The sequence below is a fragment of the Netta rufina genome (genome assembly GCF_964035555.1).
Source record: "Netta rufina genome assembly, chromosome: 1".
NCBI classification, from domain to species: Eukaryota; Metazoa; Chordata; class Aves; order Anseriformes; family Anatidae; genus Netta; species Netta rufina.
This window is the reverse complement of record NC_140123.1, coordinates 810,664-836,067: the sequence shown is the minus strand read 5'-3', so window position 1 is coordinate 836,067 and position 25,404 is coordinate 810,664. Positions and strand designations below refer to the sequence as shown.

Here is a 25,404-nt window from a genome sequence, read left to right as displayed (position 1 = left end):
TTTACACTGCAGAAACACAGCTTTATTTCTCACAGCACCCACCCCTGGGTACCCCCAGCCCCCAGACACCCAGCAGGGCCGGGGGCACCCTGGGCTGGAGCTGCCCCTTGCCACAAGTCCCGCTGCTGCTGCCCGCAGGTGCCCTTGCAGCCCCGGACCCCCCTGTACTCACAGCAGCATCCCCTCGTGCACGGCCCCATCCGGGTGCAGATTCTCGATGAAGGAGAAGTTTAGGACCAGGTTAGTTTTCTACTGCAAATAAAAAAACATTTTCTTTGTAGCATGTTTTACTGCAAGAACACAAGTTTTTTTCTCACACCCCTTTTTTTCCTCTCCCCTGTTTTTTTTTTTATGCCCGGGCCTGCCCTCCTTCCCACTATCCCTCTCCCTTTCCCATAAATGGCAACAAAAGGGACCAGGGAGCGTCCCCACCCCAGCGGTGGCACTGTCTGAAGTGGTGCCAGAACCACTAACACAGTGCCCACAGGTGGCCCCAACGCCCCAAGGAAGGGCTGCATATAAGTAACCCATGGGATGCGGGCAGGGGTTGAAAAACACCACAGCTCCACGTGTCCTGCGCACCGAGCAGAGCAGAGGTAACAACTCGCTGCAGCTCCAGGGCTGCTGGGACCGGGCCGGGGGGGACCTGGGGGTCTGCAGCCGGGCACCGGGGTCCTTCTGTGCATGGAGCACCTCGCCCTGGGCTGGGTGCTGCTGGCCAGCACCCTGTTTGGCACCACAGCCACTGTCAGCAGGCGAGACCTCTACGCCATCAAGGAGGTGGCGATGGACATGGTCCTCAGCTCCTTTGATGACCAGTACCAGGGCTGCAGAACCGAGATGGAGGAGAAGCTGAAAACAGTGAACAGCACTGAGTTCCAAAACAAGACCTATGCAGACACCTGGAGAAAAGCAGCCAAGCACTGGCAGAATCAATGGGGCAACTCCAACCACCCGCAGGTGCTGCAGCGGGAGCAGGCGGTGGCCGTGCTGGCGTACACTGCCAGGGGACACCTGTACAAGCAGTTCAACACACTTGTGCGTGAGGGTGGGCGCTCCCGTGAGCACTACCTGCAACACTTCCCCTTCAAGACGCTGCATTTCCTCCTGACTGAGGCCCTGCACACCCTGCAGAAGACCCAGAACACGGAATGCTACAACGTCTACCGCGGCATCAAGGGCATCCGCTTTACGGCCCAGCTCAACCACACCGTCCGCTTCGGCCAGTTCGCCTCTGCCTCCCTCCAGAAGAAGGTTGCTGAGTCCTTTGGCAAGGACACCTTCTTCTTTGTGTACACCTGCTACGGTGTCTCCATCAGGAACTTCTCCTTCTTCCAGAATCAGGACGAAGTCCTCATCCCACCCTATGAGGTCTTCAAGGTCACCAATGTCACCCATTACCCAAATGGAACCCACATCCATCTCCGCTCCCAATCCACGCACAGCAACTACAACTGTGCACTGCTGAAGGGTAAGGGCAGCCAGCAGGGTGGGTACCATCGTGAGATGGCGGGGGACAGGGCACAGCCCTGGGCAGGCGCCGCCGTGCTCCCCGCGCTCCTCCAGCCATGGCTGCAGAGGAACGGGGGCCCCGTGCCACCGGCTCTGTGAGGGGAAGGGGAGCCTCGTGGTGAAGGCAACACCTCCGTGTGGGGAGCTCGGGGAGCCTGGGGAGGTGGGGAGCTCGCCTTCAGACCAAGTCTTCCCTGCGCATCCCTGCATGCTCCCAGCTGCTCTCCCTTGGGGTTTGCAGTGGGGGCCCCCTCTGTGGCACGGCTAGGGCGGGGTGAGGGGCACAGAGCGGGGCGGTGCACAAATGTTGTTGGCCTCTTTGGCAGAGAAAAGGTGCAAGGCCCAGACGTGTGTTTTCAGTGCAGTTAAGAGGCGAGCCCCCAGCCCCTTCCCACGGCCAGCACCGTGCTGGCACCCTCCGGCAGTCATTAACTCCCTGTTTCCCCCCCAGGCAGGAGCAGTCCCAGGGAACCCCCACACCTCTGGAGTCTCCTCTTGGCAGCCGCAGCCCTGGCAGCCGTGGGATGCCTCTAACCCAGCTATGCTGCTGCTGCACCTCCGCAAGGAAAACGGGGCAGAAACGTGAGAACACATTTAATGGAAACTGTGGGATTACGCTTTCCTCTGCCGGATGCTTTCTGCTCCAGCAGGAGCGGTGCCACCGGTCCCAGGATGCTCCGGTGGCCCTAGAACACCAGCAGAGGCTGGAGGAAGCCTTTTCCTGGCTTTTGCAGAGAAATAAAAGCACTGCTGGAGGATGGAGGCATCGAGGAGGGTTCCTGCGGCTCCCCGCAGCGGGGGCACTTTGCATGGGCGGCAGCCGGGGGTCTTCTGCAGCTCCCTCCCAGAGCACCCTGGGGAGCACTGGGGGCTCCTCCTCTCTGGGGAGCCTCCACGGCGGCTCAGGAGCAGGGATTTGGCTGGCACCTCAGCCCCCAGCGCCCAGATTCGGGCTCTGCAGGCGGGACGGACGGGGGCTGCCCCACGGAGCAGCGCAGGGCACTCAGCCAGCTCTGCCGGCACCGTGGGCACCTCGCCTTCCTCCTCACCCCGCGGGTGTCCCCTGCCCCCCCAGCACACAGGTGACACCAGGCAGCCTCAATGCGCTTTAATGAATCCCTGCTGCCCCACAACCTGCTGCGGGCAGGTGCCGGGGGGCCAGGGGCACCAGGAGCCCCGCAGCGGGGCTGTGTCCGTCAGAGCAGGGCCGATGCCCTGGGGCTGGGCAAAGAGCCCCCACAGCAGCCTCCCAACCTGGGGGTGGGCAGGGTGAGTGCCCCCAGCTCCGCAGCCAGCCAGGGTCCAGCAAGGGCTGGGCTGGGGGCAGCTCCTGGCAGGGGGGTTTAGATAACTTACCCAACAGACGTCTCCCCATCGACCTCCTCCTCCTCCTCCTCCTCCTCCTCCTCCTCCTCCTGCGAGCTGTCCCACCACGTCTCAGTGATCACACCAAGACCCAACACAGGTCTCGGGCTGTTCCTGTTTATTTCCCATGCTCCGTGCATTGGTGTACAGGCTCTTTAGGGAAGCAGCAGGTGCAGTTACCCCTGGAGGGATGCAAGAAGAAGATTCCAGATGGGGGATAGGGATCGTTACTTTCTCTGAGGAGCCCTCAAACAATCCCATCCTCGAACAAACCACTCGGAGGATTTTCCCTACTATCTTCAACCTACTACCCCAGATTGCCTTCAGCTGGGGTGTGTGAAAGCCACAAAATCCCCCAAATACAGGCTCTCCATTACAAATACAGGTGTTTGTAATGACAATGGTGTTCATGGGTTCCCCCCCAGCACCTTTCCCTTCCTCACAGCTGGCCCAGGGGATGCACCTGATGTTTGGGGGACCCCGTTTTTTTGGGGGGGAGGGCATGCTGCCTGTGCAGGCAGAGGGCACACAGGCATGTGGGGTGTGCTGGCAGAGGGGCCCTGTGTCCTGGGAGGGTGGGGGGCTGGAGGGGGTCCTGGACCCAGCATGCGCAGGATGCTCATGCATCCTGCATCGGGTCCAGACCCAGGATGTAAATTTCAGGGGGGTTGGGGCAGCAACCCTTTGGGATGGGTCCATGGGGGCGTGCAGGGATCTGTGCCCCACTGGCTAGGGCTGGTTGGGGTGATTGGGGTCAGTGTGTGGCCGGGTCAGTCCCAAAGCTGTTTTTTAGGGTGGGGGACCCCAGGCAGGTCCTAGTGGGAGCTGCAGCTGGGGCTGGAGGGGACCCCAGGACGTCCCTTGGGCACGAAGGTGACGCCAGCCCAGGGAGGTGTTTGGGGTTGGGACCGATTTCTGTAGGGGAAGTGCCTGGCTGGGGCTCGTCCCAGTGGGTTCCCCACTTGGACCGGCCAGCATCGCCCTCCAAAGCGTGCCATGGGATGCCAGGAGCTTGGTGATGTGGGCTCGTGGTTTTTCCTGGTGTTAAAAGCTGTCATTTTAGAACAGTTTCAGGCCACGCTTCACTGGCAGGGAATTAAAGGAGATGCCAGTTCCTGAGGGCTTGTGTCTGCTTCTTCTCTGAGCATGGTGCTCCTGGTGAGGGACAGCCTTCCCCTCAATGGCTCTGCAGTGGCCAAAATTGCTTTGTGATGGGCTTTGTGGGGTGATTTGGCACCACAGCCCAATCCCACACCCAAGATGCTTTCTCCCCGGCCAGCCAGCACTGCTCCAACCTCGGGTGCATGCTGCGAGCCTGGACGGAGGCACCTGGCTTCGCACCACTTACCCATGTGAGATATGTTCATCTGATTCATGTCAGTATGGAACAATGCTAGGGCCGCATGGTATGATGCCCTGCCCTGGTCAGGCCTCACCTGGAGTACTGGGTCCAGTTCTGGGCTCCCCAGTACAAAAGAGACAGGGATCTCCTGGAAAGAGTCCAGTGGAGGGCCACAGATGATACGGGTCCTGGAGCATCTTCCCTGTGAGGAGAGGCTGAGAGACCTGGGTCTGGTCAGCCTGGAGAAGAGAGGACTGAGAGGGGATGTCCTCAATGTGTATAAATACCTGAGGGGTGGGAGACAGAGGGATTTGGCCAACCTCTTTCAGTGGTTTGTGGGGACAGGGCAAGGGGCAATGGCCACAAAATGGAGCCCAGGCAGTTCTGCACCAATATGGGAAAGAACTTCTTCATGGTGAGGGTGACGGAGCTCTGGGACAGGCTGCCCAGGGAGGCTGTGGGGTCTCCTTCTCTGGGGATATTCAAGGCCTGTCCCTGTCTGGACACCCACCTGGGCAGCCTGCTCTAGGGAACTGCTTTGGCAGGGGGTTGGACCCGATGATCTCCTGAGGTCACCTCCAACCCCTCCATTTCCGTGATTCTGGAATTCTCACAGAATCACAGAATTTCTAGGTTGGAAGAGACCTCAGGATCATCGAGTCCAACCTCTGACCTAATGCTAGCAGTCCCCAATTCTGTATCACACCAGTGTTGTGTCTGCTGCTGAGCAGTGCTGGCACAGCATCGGGCCTCTCTCTAACCCTCCTAGGGGGTGGGCAAAAAGTGAAAAAGGAACATTACCACGCAGCTGACCTAAACCAACAAAAGGGACATTCCATACCATGTGGTGTCACACTCAGCAATAAAAGGTGGAAGAAGAGGGGAGGGGTGGGCTCTCGTTGTGAAAATGTCTGCCCTCCTCCCAAACACTGTCTAATTGCGTTGAGGCCCTGCTTCAAGGACATGGTCAAGCATCGCTCATTTGTGGGAAGTAGAGAGTAATTTCTTTCCTCTGCACTTCCACATAGCCTTTACTTGTTTTGTTTTGTTGTGTTTTGTGTGTGTTTTTTTTTTTTTCCCTCCCTTTTCCCCTTTCCTTTCTTTCCCTTTACTTAAAATGTTTTAGTAATAATAATAATCATTCCTTAATAATCATTTTTCCTTTTAATTAAATTATCTGTATCTCAACCTGCAAGTTGTTCTTTCCTTTACTTCTTACCCTCCTCTTCTAAGAAGGGGGAGTGAGAGAGTGGTTGCGGTGGAGTTCAGCTGCCCAGCACGGCAATACCAGCACACAGCCCCTGCTCGCTGCCATGTCCCCAGCGCTCTGGAGGCTCCCCCTGTGTGAGGGCTCACCCCCTGCATGGAGCTGGGCAGCCCTGTGGTGCAGAGCAGGGCACTGGCTCTGAGCTGCCCTGGCTTTGCACTTCTTTCAGCTCTGTCCCTGCGGACAAGATGGCAGTGGATGTCCTCCGGGTGTCTTCTGGGGGAGGAGCTGCTCCCTCTGCTCCTCAGCAGCTTGGGGAAGCTGAGGACAGGGTGCTGCCAGGGGCCAGGTCACCCCAGACACCATTGTGCCACTTCTACACAAAGCCAGGGCCACCTCTCCTCCCTCTGGCACTGCCACTGCCCCCGGCCCCTCCGGGCACTGTCGCCACCAGTCCCGCAGCCGGCCCTAGGCCCGGCGCCGGCGGCAGCGCTGTGCTGTGGGCTGATGCCCGCAGGGCTGTTCTCTCGGGCACGCTGCGCTTGGGTCTGCCGTTACCTCAAGCCTTCGGGCCTTGCACTGGGCACCAGAAGGCCTGCTGTGCTTGAAGCTACAGGCAGCTCAGCACCGCACAGCCGCTCGCTCCCCTCCTCCCCAGCAGGGCTGGGGAGAGAAGGGACACTTGGATCTGGCTGCAGGAGCTGGCACTGAGCTCACTCGCACACACAGAGGCCTCGCCAGGAGCTGGCACGTAGTCCTCTCAGCACGCGTACACATGGGAAAGGCTGCGAGTGTGCAAAGAGAAAAGCTTTAATGAGAGAAATGCGACGATAGGACACACAAACACTGACCGGCCCTTTTATACCCCAAACCTAACCCCTCAGCAGGCCCTCCTGCTCCTCCTTCTCTACACACGCCCATGCCTCCGCACAGCAGCTCCACGTTATTTCAAGTTCCCCGAGCTCCCCGAGCTCCCCGAGCTCCCTACACGGAAGTGTTGCCTTCACCACGAGGCTCCCCTTCCCCTCACAGAGCCGGTGGCACGGGGCCCCCGTTCCTCTGCAGCCATGGCTGGAGGAGCGCGGGGAGCACGGCGGCGCCTGCCCAGGGCTGTGCCCTGTCCCCAGCCATCTCCCGGTGGTACCCATCCTGCTGGCTGCCCGTACTATTCACCAGTGCACAGTTGTAGTTGCTGCGCGCACCAATGGAGTGGAGATGGATGTGGGTTTCGTTTGTGTAATGGGTGACGTTGGTGACCTTGAAGATCTCATAGGGTGGGATGAGGACTTCGCGCTGATCAGCGAAAAAGGAGAAGTTGCTGATGATGGCACTATAGCAGGTTAACACAAAGAAGAAGGTGTCATTGCCAAAGTGCTGGGCAAACCTCTTCTTGAAGGAGGCAGAGGCGAACTGGCCGAAGCGGACGGCCTGGTTGATCTGGGCCGTAAAGCGGATGCCCTTGACACCACGGTAGACGTTGTAGCATTTGCGGACCTGGGCATCCCTCAGGGTGTGCAGGGCCTCGGTCAGGAGGAAATGCAGCGTCTTGAAGTGGAAGGATTGGAGGTAGTAACCACGGGAGCGCCCACCCGCACGTATGGCTGCATTGAGCTGGCGGTACAGGCCTGTGCCAGCAGTGTACGCCAGCACGGCCACCGCGTACTCCCGCCGCAGCACCTGCGGTCGGATGGAGTTGCCCCATTGCTTCCACCACCTCTCCTCTGCTTTTCTCCAGGTGTCTGCATAGATCGGGTTTTGGAATTCAGTGTGGTTCACCTTTTTCAGCGCCTCCTGCACACTGAATATGCAGCCCTGGTACTGGTCATCGAAGGAGTTCTGGGCCATGTCCATCGCCACCTCCCTGATGGGGTTGAGGTCTTGCTCACGGGTGCTGCTGGCAGCCAAGGTGCCAGCCAAGGTGCCGGCCAGCAGCACCCAGCCCAGGCCGAGGTGCTCCATGTGCAGGAAGCTCCGGGGGTCCAGCCACGAGCGGGGATGCCCCAGGCAGCGCAGGACCCGGTCCTCTGCAGCCGGCTGAGCTCAGCCGCTGAGTGCAGCAGTACAGGGCACGGGCGTCTGCTAGGGGGAGAGCGCAGGGTCGGAGAAGGCTGCAGGGAGAAGCGGAGCAGATGCATCAGGGTCACCTCGAAAGCCGCCCATGGCCCCCCTGGCACTAGAGGGAAGCACCCGCAGTGTGTGTCCCCAGCCACGGCCACCTGGGTCTTCCCCACCCTGATACCGGCCCGGACTCCAGCCCAGCTACTTGCATCAAACCCCGCAGACACCTGGGTTCCCCCGTGCAGCCCCGACATCCTCTGAGGCCGCAGCATTTGTGCCAGGGGTAGCCCTGGTGCTGCAGTGAGATGTTACCTCTGCTCTGTTGCATGCAGGACCCACGGCTCGGCGCTGCTGCAGGGTGCGTGGAGCTGGCTGCTCTGCCTTTTTATAGCAACCCCCAGACAGTTTGTGTTCCAGCCCCCCATGACCACCCAGTTGCTGCTGGGCTGTTGCAAAAGGCTGCAGGGAAACCAACAGGAAATCGCCTTTTATCAGTTGCCCATTCTCTAGGGCATGTGTGGGTCCCAGTCCCATGGGTGCTGAGAGGTGAGGCGCAGGCTCTGCAGCCCTCAGTGCAGAGGGGCTCCCGCTGCAGTGGACACTGGCTTGTCCTGGTTTTGGCTGGGATAGAGTTGCTTTTCATCACCGTAGCTGGTGTGGGGCTTTGGTTTTAGGATGAGAATGGTGCTGATAACACACTGATGGCTTAGATGGTGCTGAGCAGTGCTGACACAGAGCCAAGGACTTCTGTGCTGCTCACACTGCCCTGGCAGCGGGCAGGCTGGGGGTGCAGCAGGAGCTGGGAGGGGACAGGCCCAGGACAGCTGACCCCAACTGGCCAAAGGGGTATTCCACACCATATGGGGTCATGCTGGACAATATATAGGGGTAGCGCCCCCCCCCCCCCCAATTCTCTCCTCCATCCCACTTGTGGGGAGGAAGAGCAAACGGCTCTGTGGTGCTGAGCTGCTGGCCGGTTAAACCACAGCAGTCCTTTGATGTCCAGCATGGGGCTCAAAGGGTTGAGATAAGGACAGATCTGACCACAGCTTGTTAAAACAAAATTGTTGTTTAACAATTGTAATTTGTAAACCTTAGCTTCTCACAACTCCCACTCGGACTGGGGACGAGGAGGAAGAGAACGAGGCAGGCTGCTCCAAAGTGGCGGGGCCACCAGAGGAACAGGAAGATGAAGAGGAAGGTATCATAAGAGCATCAGGAACTACCCGATACCTATTCCAGCATGAGCTATGGGATAGGCGAAAAGATGTCAGTCGTTGTCCAGGTGAGCACCTTGTCACCTGGCTGCTCTGGTGCTGGGACAGCGGAGCCATGGTCTGCAATTAGAGGGCAGGGAAGCCAGGCAGCTGGGATCCCTCGCCAGGGAAGGGGGCATTCTGGCGTTGTCTTGTGTCATACGCCGGAATGTATGGAACAGCACTGTTCCATACCAGTGCTGTTCTAGCTCCAAGTGCAGAGCACAGCATACACTGTATGCTGTGGCCGCAGGGAACATTAACATCCCACCTAGACTCAGTATGGGCTGGCAGCAGGGGACAAGCCAGGATTGTCAGCCTCGTGTGGTCCAGAGCTGATGACAGCATCTCCACCCTCACAGCCTTGGTGCCCAGTGCAGTTGCAGGGGCAGGGATGGTCCCCGTGCCCCATGAGCTCTGCACCACGGCCGGTGTCCCACCAGAGAGGGGACGAGGGGAGCTTGGCCATGCCCCATGGCTCGGTGGCTGGGGCTGCTGTCCCCATGCCCCTGCAGAAGTGGCACCGTGGAGGTGACCACTGCAGGATGTCCAAGCAAAGACATCCTCAGCATTCGGAGGGTGCAAGGAGAGCAAGTGGTGAGGAAGGGCCCATGCTGGGGCAGATGGCACGTCACAATGGAGGTGTCCATCCCACACGAGGGGCTCCTTCAGCAGTGGATGAATCGCGGCTGTGGTGGTTTTAGTCGGGTGGGCAGCCACGCTCCACCTCAGCTGCTCTCTCACTCCTCCTCAAAGGGGAAGGGGGAGGAAATACAATGGAAAGGACTCAAGGGTTGAGATAAGGACAGGGAGATCGATCAACCATTATCGTAACAAGCGAAACAGACTCGGAGTAGGAAGATAAGTAACATTTATTGCCTATTACTAACAAGCTAGAGCAGTGAGAAACTAAAAGCAAACCAAGCACACCTTCCCCCCATCCACCCCCTCCCCCGGAGCAGTGCATGGGAACGGGCAATGGGGGCTGCCGTCAGTCCCTGGCGCTTCATCCCCGCCGCCCCTCACGGTCCCTCTGTGCCCCTGCTCCCCATGGGGTCCCTCCCATGGATGCTGTCCTTCCCAAACGGATCCTTCAGGGGCTTCAAGAACTGCTCCCACACGGCTCCATCCCACGGGATCCATCCCCCAGTCCCAAACTGCTCCAGCACGGGGTCCCCACAGGTGGGCGGCAGCTCCCCCCAGACCCCATCCACCTGCTCCACCGGGGGCTCCTCCACCCATGGGGGGGCTGCAGCGTGGAGATCTGCTCCGTGTGGGACCCATGGGTGCAGGGGGACAGCCTGCTCCACCAGGGGCCTCTCCACAGGCCGCAGGGGAACTTGTGCTCTGGTTCATGGAGCACCTCCTGCCCTGCTGCTGCACTGACCTTCTCACAGAGGCCACCCCTGCAGGACCCCACTACCAAGACCTTGCCAATACAGATTTACAGAACAGCAAACTGAAAAAAAAAAACAAATGCACACAGCTTTTAACAAGCCCTTGGATATGATAAATAGCAAAAGAGAGAACACGGCACAGGATCACGCAGGATCACACTGAAAGATATGAAGAGCAAACCAGACAAGATTGTGGGCAGCAAATCAACAAATATGTTCGACAAATATGATCATTGTAAGCTCCTCTGAAGCACCCTGGTCAAATTTCTTGTCATCTCCACCCCCTGAGCCTCTCAATGGATGCCAAAAGGCTGCCGTGGTTTCACATCGATGTCTAACTAAAAACCTCAACTGCTCTCTCATTGCTCCTCAGAGACAGAGGGGAGGCAGAAAGGATGGCCCAAAAGAAAAGGCTAAGGGGTTGAGAGAAGGATAATTGAAATACAAAAGAAAAAGGAAAAAAAAATAAAATAAAAGCCAATTCACACAGAAGCAAAGAGAAAGCAGTTACTCTCCACTGCCCACCAGCAAGCAAGGTCAGCCACATCTTGGGAAGCAGGGCCCCAGTACACATATCTGTTGTTTGGGAGGAAAAACCTCTCTCAATTACTTTCCAATGGTCTTGGGAATCCAGAGAGATCCCAGTCTATTGGAAGATGGCAAATGTGGTTCCAGTTTTCAGCAAGAGCGAGAGAGAAGACCCTGGTAATGACAGACCTGTCAGTCTCATTTCAGTGCCTGGTAAAATCATGGAGAAAATTATCCCAGGAGTTATTGAAAAGCACCTGAGGGACAAGGCAGTCACTGGTCACAGCAAGCAGAGGGTTCATGAGGGGAAGGCCCCGCTTAACGAACTTAATTTCCTTTCATGACAAAGTTACCCACATAGTTGACCAAGGGATGGCAGCGGATGAAATCTTTTTGTATTTCGGCAAAGCGTTTGATAGGGTTTCTCAAAGTATCCCTCAGGACTAAATGTGCAGCACACAGCTAGACAGGTACCTAATGTGCTGGGTGAACAACTGGCTGGTGGGTCAGGCTCCAAGGGTGCTAGTAAATGGGGTTACCTCAGGCTGACGGGCAGTTACTCGTGGGGTTCCCCAGGGCTGTTTTGGGGCCAGCTTTTGTCAATGTTTTTATAAAGGAAAACATTGACATTTATTTTTATAAATGAAATTATGAAAATGAAATTATGATATTTATTTTCATAAATGAAAGCATTGACATTCAGAAATTTCATTTCTGTGTCTGGGGGACTGCTGCTGGAAACTGGAGCAGGAGTTTTATCCGACAAAATCCCTTTGTGATTGTTTGTCCTAGCAACTCACATCTCCGCAGGTATCAGTACAGGCTGGGGAATGACCTGCTGGAGAGGAGCTCTGGGGAGAAGAACCTGGGGGTCCTGGTTGGTGACAGGTTGTCCATGAGCCAGCAGTGTGCCCTGGTGGCCAAGAGGGTCAACGGGATCCTGGCGGGCATTAAAAGGAGCGTGGCCAGCATGTCGAGGGCGGTGATCCTCCCCCTCTGCTCTGCCCTGGTCAGGCCTCACCTGGAGTACTGGGTCCAGTTCTGGGCTCCCCGGTACAAGAAAGACAGGGATCTCCTGGAAAGAGTCCAGCGGAGGGCCACAGATGATATGGGGCCTGGAGCATCTTCCCTGTGAGGAGAGGCTGAGAGACCTGGGTCTGGTCAGCCTGGAGAAGAGAGGACTGAGAGGGGATCTCACCAATGTGTATAAATACCTGAGGTGTGGGAGGCAGAGGGATTTGGCCAACCTCTTTCAGTGGTTTGTGGGGACAGGACAAGGGGCAATGGCCACAAAATGGAGCCCAGGCAGTTTCGCACCAACATGCGAAAGATCGTCTTCTTTGAGAAAACTGGCAGAGGAGCTGGCCCAGCCACTTTCCATCATTTATCAGCAGACCTGGCTATTGGGGGAGGTCCCAGTTGACTGGCGGATGGCAAACATGATGCCCATCTACAAGAAGGGCCGGAGGGCAGACCCAGGGAAATATAGGCCTGTCAGTTTGACCTCAGTGCCAGGGAAGCTCATGGAGCAGATTATCTTTAGTGTCATCACGCGGCACTTGCAGGGCAAGCAGGCGATCAGGCCCAGTCAGCATGGGTTTATGAAAGGCAGGTTTGACGAACCTGATCTCCTTCTATGACAAAGTTACACGCTTGGTGGATGAGGGAAAGGCTGTGGATGTGGTCTACCATGACTTCAACAAGGTTTTTAACACGGTTTCCCACAGCATTCTCCTCAATAAACTGGCTGCTCGTGGCTTTGACTGGTGTACGCTTTGTTGGGTTAGAAACTGGCTGGACAGCCGGGCCCAAAGAGTTGTGGTGAATGGAGTCAAATCCAGCTGGAGGCCGGTCACTAGTGGTGTTCCCCAGGGCTCGGTGCTGGGGCCGGTCCTCTTTAATATCTTCATCGATGATCTGGACGAGGGCATTGAGTGCACCCTCAGTAAGTTTGCAGATGACACCAAGTTAGGTGCGTGTGTCGATCTGCTTGAGGGTAGGAAAGCTCTGCAGGAGGATCTGGATAGACTGCACCGATGGGCTGAGGTCAACTGCATGAAGTTCAGCAAGGCCAAGTGCCGGGTCCTGCACCTGGGGCGCAATAACCCCAAGCAGAGCTACAGGCTGGGAGAGGAATGGTTGGAGAGCTGCCAGGCAGAGAAGGACCTGGGAGTGATGGTGGATAGTCGGCTGAATATGAGCCAGCAGTGTGCTCAGGTGGCCAAGAAGGCCAACGGCATCCTGGCTTGTATCAGGAACAGCGTGACCAGCAGGGCGAGGGAGGTGATCGTCCCCCTGTACTCAGCTCTGGTGAGGCCGCACCTCGAGTACTGTGTTCAGTTTTGGGCCCCTCGCTAGAAGAAGGACATGGAGGTGCTTGAGCGAGTCCAGAGAAGGGCGACGAAGCTGGTGAGGGGCCTGGAGAACAAGTCCTACAAGGAGCGGCTGAGGGAGCTGGGCTTGTTCAGCCTGGAGAAGAGGAGGCTCAGGGGCAACCTTATTGCTTTCTACAGGTACCTTAAAGGAGGCTGTAGTGAGGTGGGGGTTGGCCTGTTCTCCCACGTGCCTGGTGACAGGACGAGGGGGAATGGGCTAAAGTTGTGCCAGGGGAGGTTTGGGTTGGATGTTAGGAAGAACTTCTTTACCGAAAGGGTTGTGAGGCGCTGGAACAGGCTGCCCAGGGAAGTGGTGGAGTCACCATCCCTGGAAGTCTTTAAAAGACGTTTAGATGTAGAGCTCAGCAATATGGTTTAGTGGGGACTGTTAGTGTTAGGTCAGAGGTTGGACTCGATGATCTTGAGGTCTCTTCCAACCTAGAAATTCTGTGATTCTGTGATTCTGTGACTTCAGCAAGGCTTCTGGTACTGTCTCCCACAACATTTTGGTAACAAAACTGAAAAAGTGTGGGATAGAGGAGTGGACAGTAAGGTGGGTTGAGAAGTGTCTGACTGGCTGCGCTCAGAAGGTGGTGATCAGCAGCACAGAGTCTGGCTGGAGACCTGCGACTACCAGTGTTCCCCAGCGGTCAGGGCCAGGTCCGGTCTTGTTCAACACCTTCTTCGATGACCTTGACTAAGGAATAGTGTCCACCCTCACCAAGTACAGTGATGATACAAGGCTGGGAGGAGTGGCTGACACATCAAAATGCTGTGCTGCCATTCAGCGAGACCAGGACAGACTGGAGAGATGGGCAGGAAGAAACCAAATGAGGTTTAACAAGACCAAGTGTAGAGTCCTGCACCTGGGAAGGAACAACTGAATGTTATCAGTATAGGCTGGGGGATGACCTGCTGGAGAGGAGCTCTGTGGAGAAGGACCTGGGGATCCTGGTGGGTGACAGGTTGGCCATGAGCCAGCACTGTGCCCTGGTGTCCAAGAGGGCCAACAAGATCCTGGCGGCCAACAGGTCAAGGGAGGTGGCTCCGCTGTCCCAGCACCAGAGCAGCCAGGTGACAAGGTGCTCACCTGGACAACGACTGACATCTTTTCGCCTATCTCATAGCTCATGCTGGAATAGGCATCGGGTAGTTCCTGATGCTCTTATGATACCTTCCTCTTCATCTTCCTGTTCCTCTGGTGGCCCCGCCACTTTGGAGCAGCCTGCCTCGTCTTCTTCCTCGTCCCCAGTCCGAGTGGGAGTTCCTCTGCATTCAAAGCAAGCCGTGTGAGAAGCTAAGGCTTACAAATTACAATTGTTAAACAACAATTTTGTTTTAACAAGCTGTGGTCAGATCTGTCCTTATCTCAACCCTTTGAGCCCCATGCTGGACATCAAAGGACTGCTGTGGTTTAACCGGCCAGCAGCTCAGCACCACAGAGCCGTTTGCTCTTCCTCCCCACAAGTGGGATGGAGGAGAGAATTGGGGGGGGGGGGCGCTACCCCTATATATTGTCCAGCATGACCCCATATGGTGTGGAATACCCCTTTGGCCAGTTGGGGTCAGCTGTCCTGGGCCTGTCCCCTCCCAGCTCCTGCTGCACCCCCAGCCTGCCCGCTGCCACGGCAGTGGGAGAAGCACAGAAGTCCTTGGCTCTGTGTCAGCACTGCTCAGCACCATCTAAGCCATCAGTGTGTTATCAGCACCATTCTCATCCTAAAACCAAAGCCCCACACCAGCTACGGTGATGAAAAGCAACTCTATCCCAGCCAAAACCAGGACAAGCCAGTGTCCGCTGCAGCGGGAGCCCCTCTGCACTGAGGGCTGCAGAGCCTGCGCCTCACCTCTCAGCACCCACGGGACTGGGACCCACACATGCCCTAGAGCATGGGCAACTGATACAAGGCGATTTCCTGTTGGTTTCCCTGCAGCCTTTTGCAACAGCCCAGCAGCAACTGGGTGGTCATGGGGGGCTGGAACACAAACTGTCTGGGGGTTGCTATAAAAAGGCAGAGCAGCCAGCTCCACGCACCCTGCAGCAGCGCCGAGCCGTGGGTCCTGCATGCAACAGAGCAGAGGTAACATCTCACTGCAGCACCAGGGCTACCCCTGGCACAAATGCTGCGGCCTCAGAGGATGTCGGGGCTGCACGGGGGAACCCAGGTGTCTGCGGTGTTTGATGCAAGTAGCTGGGCTGCAGTCTGGGCCGGTATCAGGGTGGGGAAGACCCAGGTGGCCGTGGCTGGGGACACACACTGCGAGTGCTTCCCTCTGGTGCCAGGGGGGCCATGGGCGGCTTTCGAGGTGACCCTGATGCATCTGCTCCGCTTCTCCCTGCAGCCTTCTCCGACCCTGCGCTCTCCCCCTAGCAGACGCCCGTGCCCTGTACTGCTGCACTCAGCGGCTGAGCTCAGCCGGTTGCAGAGGACCGGGTCCTGCGCTGCCTGGGGCATCCCCGCTCGTGGCTGGACCCCCGGAGCTTCCTGCACATGGAGCACCTCGGCCTGGGCTGGGTGCTGCTGGCCGGCACCTTGGCTGGCACCTTGGCTGCCAGCAGCACCCGTGAGCAAGACCTAGGCCCCATAAAGAAGTTGGCAATGGGCATGGCCCAGAACTCCTTCGATGACCAGTACCGGGGCTGCAGATACAAGATGGAGGTGGCGCTGAAGAAACTGTACCACGTGGAATTCAAAAACCCGATCTATGCAGACGCCTGGAGTAAAGCAGAGGAGAGGTGGCGGAAGCAATGAGGCAACTCCAACCACCCACAGGTGCTGCGGCGGGAGTACGCGGTGGCCGTGCTGGCGTACACTTACCCTAAAAGTCTGTACAGCGAGTTCAATGCAGCTGTGCGGGAGGGTGGGCGCTCCCGCGGGTACTACCTCCAATCCTTCCCCTTCAAGACAATGCATTTCCTCCTGACCGAGGCCCTGCACACTCTGCGGAATGCCCAGGGCCACAGATGATACAACGTCTACCGCGGCGTCAGGGGCATCCGCTTTATGGCCCACCGCCACCAGACCGTCCGCTTCGGCCAGTTCGCCTCTGCCTCTCTCCAGAAGAATGCTACCAAGAAATTTGGCCGGGACACCTTATTCATTGTGTACACCTGCTACGGGGTCCCCATCAAGCATTTCTCCTTCTTCCCTACTGAGGATGAAGTCCTCATCCCACCCTATGAGGTCTTCAAGGTCACCAAGGTAATGAGTTACTTCAGCAGAAGCATCATTCACCTCCACTCCCATTCCACGCACAGCAACTACAACTGTGCACTGCTGAAGGGTAGGGGCAGCCAGCAGGGTGGATGCCCCCAGGAGATGGCTGGGGACAGGGCACAGCACTGGGCAGGCGCCGCAGTGCTCCCCGCGCTCCTCCAGCCATGGCTGCAGAGGAACGGAGGCCCCGTGCCACCGGCTCTGTGAGGGGAAGGGGAGCCTCGTGGTGAAGGCAACACCTCCGTGTGGGGAGCTCGGGGAGCTTGGGGAGCTCAGGGAGCTCGGGGAGCTTGGGGAGCTTGAAATAATGTGGAGCTGCTGTGCGGAGGCATGGGCGTGTGTAGAGAAGGAGGAGCAGGAGGGCCTGCTGAGGGGTTTGTTTGGGGTATAAAAGGGCCGGTCAGTGTCTGTGTTGTCGCATTTCTCTCATTAAAGCTTTTCTCTTTGCACACTCGCAGCCTTTCCCATGTGTACGCGTGCTGAGAGGACTACGTGCCAGCTCCTGGCGAGGCCTCTGTGTGTGCGAGTGAGCTCAGTGCCAGCTCCTGCAGCCAGATCCAAGTGTCCCTTCTCTCCCCAGCCCTGCTGGGGAGGAGGGGAGCGAGCGGCTGTGCGGTGCTGAGCTGCCTGTAGCTTCAAGCACAGCAGGCATTCTGGTGCCCAGTGCGAGGCCCGAAGGCTTGAGGTAACGGCAGACCCAAGCGCAGCGTGCCCGAGAGAACAGCCCTGCGGGGATTAGCCCACAGCACGGCGCTGAGATAAGGGCAGGGAGATTGCTCAACCATTATTGTAATGAGCGAAACAGACTCAGAGTAGGAAGATGAGTATCATTTATTGCCTATTACTAATAAGCTAGAGCAGTTAGAAAACAAACAAAAAAAAAGAAACTCCAACATGTTCCCCTCATCCACCTCTTCCACCTTCTCCCCCCTGAGCAGTGCATGGGAACGGGCAATGGGGGCTGCGGTCAGTCCCTGGCGCTTCATCCCCGCCGCCCCTCACGGTCCCTCTGTGCCCCTGCTCCCCGTGGGGTCCCTCCCATGGATGCCGTCCTTCCCAAACGGATCCTTCAGGGGCTTCAAGAACTGCTCCCACACGGCTCCGTCCCACGGGGTCCATCCCCCAGTCCCAAACTGCTCCAGCACGGGGCCCCCACGGGTGGGCGGCAGCTCCCCCCAGCCCCCTGCTCCATGTGGGCTCCTCTCCACGGGCTGCAGCTCCAGCCCGGGGCCTGCTCCTGCGGGGGCTCTCCATGGGCCGCAGCCTCCTCCAGGCCATATCCACCTGCTCCACCGGGGGCTCCTCCACCCATGGGGGGGCTGCAGCGTGGAGATCTGCTCTGTGTGGGACCCATGGGTGCAGGGGGACAGCCTGCTCCACCAGGGGCCGCTCCACAGGCCGCAGGGGAACTTGTGCTCTGGTTCATGGAGCACCTCCTGCCCTGCTGCTGCACTGACATTCTCACAGAGGCCACCTCAGCAGCCCCCCACTACCAAGATCTTGCCAATACAGATTTACAGAACAGCAAACTGAAAAAAACACAAATGCACACAGCTTTTAACAAGCCCTTGGATATGATAAATAGCAAAAGAGAGAACACGGCACAGGATCACGCAGGATCACACTGAAAGATATTAAGAGCAAACCAGACAAGATTGTGGGCAGCAAATCAACAAATATGTTCGACAAATATGATCATTGTAAGCTCCTCTGAAGCACTCTGGTCAAATTTCTTGTTAATCCCACCCCCTGAGCCTCTCAATGGATGCCAAAAGGCTGCCGTGGTTTCACATCGATGTCTAACTAAAAACCACAACTGCTCTCTCATTGCTCCTCAGAGACAGAGGGGAGGCAGAAAGGATGGCCCAAAAGAAAAGGCTAAGGGGTTGAGAGAAGGATAATTGAAATACAAAAGAAAAAGGAAAAAAAAATAAAATAAAAGCCAATTCACACAGAAGCAAAGAGAAAGCAGTTACTCTCCACTGCCCACCAGCAAGCAAGGTCAGCCACATCTTGGGAAGCAGGGCCCCAGTACACATATCTGTTGTTTGGGAGGAAAAACCTCTCTCAATTACTTTCCAATGGTCTTGGGAATCCAGAGAGATCCCGGTCTACTGGAAGATGGCAAATGTGGTTCCAGTCTTCAGCAAGAGCGAGAGAGAAGACCCTGGTAATGACAGACCTGTCAGTCTCATTTCAGTGCCTGGTAAAATCATGGAGAAAATTATCCCAGGAGTTATTGAAAAGCACCTGAGGGACAAGGCAGTCACTGGTCACAGCAAGCAGAGGGTTCATGAGGGGAAGGCCCTGCTTAACAGACTTAATTTCCTTTTATGACAAAGTTACCCGCACAGTTGACCAAGGGATGGCATCTGATGAAATCTTTTTGTATTTCGGCAAAGCGTTTGATAGGGTTTCTCAAAGTATCCCTCAGGACTAAATGTGCAGCACACAGCTAGACAGGTACCTAATGTGCTGGGTGAACAACTGGCTGGTGGGTCAGGCTCCAAGGGTGCTAGTAAATGGGGTTACCTCAGGCTGACTGGCAGTTACTCGTGGGGTTCCCCAGGGCTGTTTTGGGGCCAGTTTTTGTCAATGTTTTTATAAAGGAAAACATTGACATTTATTTTTATAAATGAAAATTATGTTATTTATTTTCATAAATGAAAGCATTGACATTCAGAAATTTCGTTTCTGTGTCTGGGGGACTGCTGCTGGAAACTGGAGTTTTATCCGACAGTTTTATCTGACAAAAAACAGTAGTTTTATCTGACAAAACCCCTTTGTGATTGTTTGTCCTAGCAACTGACATCTCCACAGGTATCAGTACAGGCTGGGGAATGACCTGCTGGAGAGGAGCTCTGAGGAGAAGAACCTGGGGGTCCTGGTTGGTGACAGGTTGTCCATGAGCCAGCAGTGTGCCCTGGTGGCCAAGAGGGCCAACAAGATCCTGGCGGGCATTAAAAGGAGCGTGGCCAGCATGTCGAGGGCGGTGATCCTCCCCCTCTGCTCTGCCCTGGTCAGGCCTCACCTGGAGTACTGGGTCCAGTTCTGGGCTCCCCGGTACAAGAAAGACAGGGATCTCCTGGAAAGAGTCCAGCGGAGGGCCACAGATGATATGGGGCCTGGAGCATCTTCCCTGTGAGGAGAGGCTGAGAGACCTGGGTCTGGTCAGCCTGGAGAAGAGAGGACTGAGAGGGGATGTCCTCAATGTGTATAAATACCTGAGGGGTGGGAGACAGAGGGATTTGGCCAACCTCTTTCAGTGGTCTGTGGGGACAGGACAAGGGGCAGTGGCCACAAAATGGAGCCCAGGCAGTTCTGCACCAATATGCGAAAGATCCTCTTCTTTGAGAGAACTGGCAGAGCAGCTGGCCCAGCCACTTTCCATCATTTATCAGCAGTCCTGGCTATCGGGGGAGGTCCCAGCTGACAGGTGGCTAGCAAACATGACGCCCATTCTCAAGAAGGGCCGGAGGGCAGACCAGAAAACTACAGGCCTGTCAGTTCGACCTCAGTGCCAGGGAAGCTCATGGAGCAGATTATCTTTAGTATCATCACGCGGCACTTGCAGGGCAAGCAGGCGATCAGGCCCAGTCAGCATGGGTTTATGAAAGGCAGGTCCTGTTTGACGAACCTGATCTCCTTCTATGACAAAGTTACACGCTTGGTGGATGAGGGAAAGGCTGTGGATGTGGTCTACCATGACTTCAACAAGGTTTTTAACATGGTTTCCCACAGCATTCTCCTCAAGAAACTGGCTGCTCGTGGCTTTGACTGGTGTACGCTTTGTTGGGTTAGAAACTGGCTGGACAGCCGGGCCCAAAGAGTTGTGGTGAATGGAGTCAAATCCAGCTGGAGGCCGGTCACTAGTGGTGTTCCCCAGGGCTCGGTGCTGGGGCTGGTCCTCTTTAATATCTTCATCGATGATCTGGATGAGGGGATCGAGTGCACACTCAGTAAGTTCGCAAATGACACCAAGTTAGATGCGTGTGTTGATCTGCTCGAGGGTAGGAAGGCTCTGTAGGGGGATCTCGGACCGATGGGCTTAGGCCAACTCTATGAAGTTCAACAGGGCCAAGTGCCGGGTCCTGCACCTGGGGCACAACAACCTGAAGCAGCGCTACAGGCTGGGAGAGGAGTGGTTGGAAAGCTGCCTAGCGGAGAAATACCTGGGAGTACTGATGGATAGTCGGCTGAATATGAGCCAGCAGTGTGCTCAGGTGGCCAAGAAGGCCAACAGCATCCTGGCTTGTATCAGAAGCAGTGTGGCCAGCAGGGCTAGGGAAGTGATTGTCCCCCTGTACTCGGCTCTGGTGAGGCTGCACTTCGAGTACTGTGTTCAGTTTTGGGCCCCTCGCTACAAGAAGGACATGGAGGTGCTTGAGCGGGTGCAGAGAAGGGCGACGAAGCTGGTGAGGGGCCTGGAGAACAAGTCCTATGAGGAGCGGCTGAGGGAGCTGGGCTTGTTCAGCCTGGAGAAGAGGAGGCTCAGGGGCGACCTTATTGCTTTCTACAGGTACCTTAAAGGAGGCTGTAGCGAGGTGGGGGTTGGCCTGTTCTCCCACGTGCCTGGTGACAGGACAAGGGGGAATGGGCTAAAGTTGTGCCAGGGGAGTTTTAGGTTGGATCTTAGGAAGAACTTCTTTACCGAAAGGGTTGTTAGGCATTGGAACAGGCTGCCCAGGGAAGTGGTGGAGTCACCATCCCTGGAGGTCTTTAAAAGACTTTTAGATGTAGAGCTCAGCGATATGGTTTAGTGGAGGACTGTTAGTGTTAGGTCAGAGGTTGGACTCGATGATCTTGAGGTCTCTTCCAACCTTGAAATTCTGTGATTCTGTGATTCTTCACAGTGAGGGTGACGGAGCACTGGGACAGGCTGCACAGGGAGGTTGTGGGGTCTCCTTCTCTGGGGATATTCAAGGCCCGCCTGGATGCCTACCTGGGCAGCCTGCTCTAGATAACTGCTTTGGCAGGGGGTTGGACCCGATGATCTCCTGAGGTCACCTCCAACCCCTACAATTCCGTGATTCTTTGGTTCTGGGATCTTCCTTGAAGGCACACCTTCCCTTCACACCTGACACAAGACAACGCCAGAATGCCCCCTTCCCTGGCGAGGGATCCCAGCTGCCTGGCTTCCCTGCCCTCTAATTGCAGACCATGGCTCCGCTGTCCCAGCACCAGAGCAGCCAGGTGACAAGGTGCTCACCTGGACAACGACTGACATCTTTTCGCCTATCTCATAGCTCATGCTGGAATAGGCATCGGGTAGTTCCTGATGCTCTTATGATACCTTCCTCTTCATCTTCCTGTTCCTCTGATGGCCCCGCCACTTTGGAGCAGCCTGCCTCGTCTTCTTCCTCGTCCCCAGTCCGAGTGGGAGTTCCTCTGCATTCAAAGCAAGCCGTGTGAGAAGCTAAGGCTTACAAATTACAATTGTTAAACAACAATTTTGTTTTAACAAGCTGTGGTCAGATCTGTCCTTATCTCAACCCTTTGAGCCCCATGCTGGACATCAAAGGACTGCTGTGGTTTAACCGGCCAGCAGCTCAGAACAACAGAGACATTCACTCTTCCTCACCCACAAGTGGGATGGGGGAGAGAATTGGGTGGGAGGGGGAAAAAAAAGTATAAGCTTGTGAGTTGAGATGAAGACAGTTTAATAGGACAGAAAGAAATATAAGAAAACTAAAAATAATAATAGTAAAATAATAACACATACAAGACAAGCGATGCACAATGCAATTGCTCACCACCTGCTGACGGATGCCCAGCTTATCCCTGAGCAGCCTGTGTCCCCACCCCAGCTAGCCACCCCTAAATATTGTCCAGCATGACCTCATATGGTGTGGAATACCCCTTTGGCCAGTTGGGGTCAGCTGTCCTGGGCCTGTCCCCTCCCAGCTCCTGCTGCACCCCCAGCCTGCCCGCTGCCAGAGCAGTGTGAGAAGCACAGAAGTCCTTGGCTCTGTGTCAGCACTGCTCAGCACCATCTAAGCCATCAGTGTGTTATCAGCACCATTCTCATCCTAAAACCAAAGCCCCACACCAGCTACGGTGATGAAAAGCAACTCTATCCCAGCCAAAACCAGGACAAGCCAGTGTCCGCTGCAGCGGGAGCCCCTCTGCACTGAGGGCTGCAGAGCCTGCTCCTCACCTCTCAGCACCCATGGGACTGGGACCCACACACGCATGCACTAGAGCATGGGAAACTGATACAAGGTGATTTCCTGTTGGTTTCCCTGCAGCCTTTTGCAACAGCCCAGCAGCAACTGGGTGGTCATGGGGGGCTGGAACACAAACTGTCTGGGGGTTGCTATAAAAAGGCAGAGCAGCCAGCTCCACGCACCCTGCAGCAGCGCCGAGCCGTGGGTCCTGCATGCAACAGAGCAGAGGTAACATCTCACTGCAGCACCAGGGCTACTCCTGGCACAAAAGCTGCGGCCTCAGAGGATGTCGGGGCTGCACGGGGGAACCCAGGTGTCTGCGGGGTTTGATGCAAGTAGCTGGGCTGGAGTCCAGGCCGGTATCAGGGTGGGGAAGACCCAGGTGGCCGTGGCTGGGGACACACACTGCGGGTGCTTCCCTCTGGTGCCAGGGGGGCAATGGGCGGCTTTGGAGGTGACCCTGATGCATCTGCTCCGCTTCTCCCTGCAGCCTTCTCCGACCCTGCGCTCTCCCCCTAGCAGACACCCGTGCCCTGTACTGCTGCACTCAGCGACTGAGCTCAGCCGGCTGCAGAGGACCGGGTCCTGCGCTGCCTGGGGCATCCCCGCTCGTGGCTGGACCCCCGGAGCTTCCTGCACATGGAGCACCTCGGCCTGGGCTGGGTGCTGCTGGCCGGCACCTTGGCTGGCACCTTGGCTGCCAGCAGCACCCGTGAGCAAGACCTAGGCCCCATAAAGAAGTTGGCAATGGGCATGGCCCAGAACTCCTTCGATGACCAGTACCGGGGCTGCAGATACAAGATGGAGGTGGCGCTGAAGAAACTGTACCACGTGGAATTCAAAAACCACACCTATGCAAAGACCTGGAGAAGAGCATATAAGAGGTGGCGGAAGCAATGGGGCAACTCCAACCACACGCAGGTGCTGCGGCGGGAGTACGCGGTGGCCGTGCTGGCGTACACTGCTGATACAAGACTGTACCGCAAGTTCAACGCAGCTGTGCGCAAGGGTGGGCGCTCCCGCGGGTACTACCTCCAATCCTTCCCCTTCAAGACAATGCATTTCCTCCTGACCGAGGCCCTGCACACTCTGCGGAATGCCCAGGGCCGCAGATGCTACAAAGTCTACCGCGGCGTCAGGGGCATCCGCTTTATGGCCCACCGCCACCAGACCGTCCGCTTCGGCCAGTTCGCCTCTGCCTCTCTCCAGAAGAATGCTACCAAGAAATTTGGCCGGGACACCTTATTCATTGTGTACACCTGCTACGGGGTCCCCATCAAGCATTTCTCCTTCTTCCCTACTGAGGATGAAGTCCTCATCCCACCCTATGAGGTCTTCAAGGTCACCAAGGTAATGAGTTACTTCAGCAGAAGCATCATTCACCTCCACTCCCATTCCACGCACAGCAACTACAACTGTGCACTGCTGAAGGGTAGGGGCAGCCAGCAGGGTGGATGCCACCGGGAGATGGCTGGGGACAGGGCACAGCCCTGGGCAGGCGCCGCCGTGCTCCCCGCGCTCCTCCAGCCATGGCTGCAGAGGAACGGAGGCCCCGTGCCACCGGCTCTGTGAGGGGAAGGGGAGCCTCGTGGTGAAGGCAACACTTCCGTGTGGGGAGCTTGGGGAGCTCAGGGAGCTCGGGGAGCTTGGGGAGCTTGGGGAGCTTGAAATAACATGGAGCTGCTGTGTGGAGGCATGGGCGTGTGTAGAGAAGGAGGAGCAGGAGGACCTGCTGAGGGGTTAGGTTTGGAGTATAAAAGGGCCGGTCAGTGTTTGTGTGTCCTATCGTCGCATTTCTCTCATTAAAGCTTTTCTCTTTGCACACTCGCAGCCTTTCCCATGTGTACGCGTGCTGAGAGGACTACGTGCCAGCTCCTGGCGAGGCCTCTGTGTGTGCGAGTGAGCTCAGTGCCAGCTCCTGCAGCCAGATCCAAGTGTCCCTTCTCTCCCCAGCCCTGCTGGGGAGGAGGGGAGCGAGCGGCTGTGCGGTGCTGAGCTGCCTGTAGCTTCAAGCACAGCAGGCCTTCTGGTGCCCAGTGCGAGGCCCGAAGGCTTGAGGTAACGGCAGACCCAAGCGCAGCGTGCCCGAGAGAACAGCCCTGCGGGGATCAGCCCACAGCACAGCGCTGCCGCCGGCGCCGGGCCTAGGGCCGGCTGTGAGACTGGTGGTGACAGTGCCTGGAGGGGCCGGGGGCAGTGGCAGTGCCAGAGGGAGGAGAGGTTGAGATAAGGACAGGGAGATCGCTCAACCATTATCGTAACAAGCAAAATAGACTCAGAGTAGGAAGATGAGTATCATTTATTGCCTATTACTAACAAGCTAGAGCAGTTAGAAAACAAACAAAAAAAACCAAACTCCAACACGTTCCCCTCATCCACCTCTTCCACCTTCTCCCCCCGGAGCAGTGCAGGGGAACGGGCAATGGGGGCTGCGGTCAGTCCCTGACGCTTCATCCCCGCCGCCCCTCACGGTCCCTCTGTGCCCCTGTTCCCCGTGGGGTCCCTCCCATGGATGCCGTCCTTCCCAAACTGATCCTTCAGGGGCTTCAAGAACTGCTCCCACACGGCTCCGTCCCACGGGGTCCATCCCCCAGTCCCAAACTGCTCCAGCACGGGGCCCCCACGGGTGGGCGGCAGCTCCCCCCAGCCCCCTGCTCCATGTGGGCTCCTCTCCACGGGCTGCAGCTCCGGCCCGGGGCCTGCTCCTGCGGGGGCTCTCCATGGGCCGCAGCCTCCTCCAGGCCACATCCACCTGCTCCACCGGGGGCTCCTCCACCCATGGGGGGGCTGCAGCGTGGAGATCTGCTCCGTGTGGGACCCATGGGTGCAGGGGGACAGCCTGCTCCACCGGGGCCTCTCCACAGGCCACAGGGGAACTTGTGCTCTGGTTGATGGAGCACCTCCTGCCCTGCTGTTGCACTGACCTTCTCACAGAGGCCACCTCAGCAGCCCCCCACTACCAAGATCTTGCCAATACAG

At 56.9% G+C, this 25,404-nt stretch overlaps 3 protein-coding genes across 3 annotated transcripts; 2 read left to right on the top strand and 1 right to left on the bottom strand.

Moving 5' to 3' along the window:
• Positions 1-684: 684 nt before the first annotated feature.
• Positions 685-1,611, top strand: LOC311221033 (erythroblast NAD(P)(+)--arginine ADP-ribosyltransferase-like; the record flags this gene model as incomplete). The annotated part of the gene is made up of 1 exon (XM_084304759.1): positions 685-1,611. The coding sequence occupies one exon, from the start codon at positions 685-687 to the stop codon at positions 1,609-1,611; it is 927 nt and encodes a 308-aa protein (XP_084160885.1).
• Positions 1,612-6,452: 4,841 nt separating this feature from the next.
• On the bottom strand, positions 6,453-7,385 carry LOC311221023 (erythroblast NAD(P)(+)--arginine ADP-ribosyltransferase-like; the record flags this gene model as incomplete). Its single annotated transcript, XM_084304749.1, has 1 exon — positions 6,453-7,385. One exon carries the CDS (start codon positions 7,383-7,385, stop codon positions 6,453-6,455), a length of 933 nt encoding a protein of 310 aa, XP_084160875.1.
• A 15,679-nt stretch (positions 7,386-23,064) lies between these two features.
• On the top strand, positions 23,065-23,997 carry LOC311221015 (NAD(P)(+)--arginine ADP-ribosyltransferase 2-like; the record flags this gene model as incomplete). The annotated part of the gene is made up of 1 exon (XM_084304736.1): positions 23,065-23,997. The coding sequence occupies one exon, from the start codon at positions 23,065-23,067 to the stop codon at positions 23,995-23,997; it is 933 nt and encodes a 310-aa protein (XP_084160862.1).
• Positions 23,998-25,404: the final 1,407 nt, after the last annotated feature.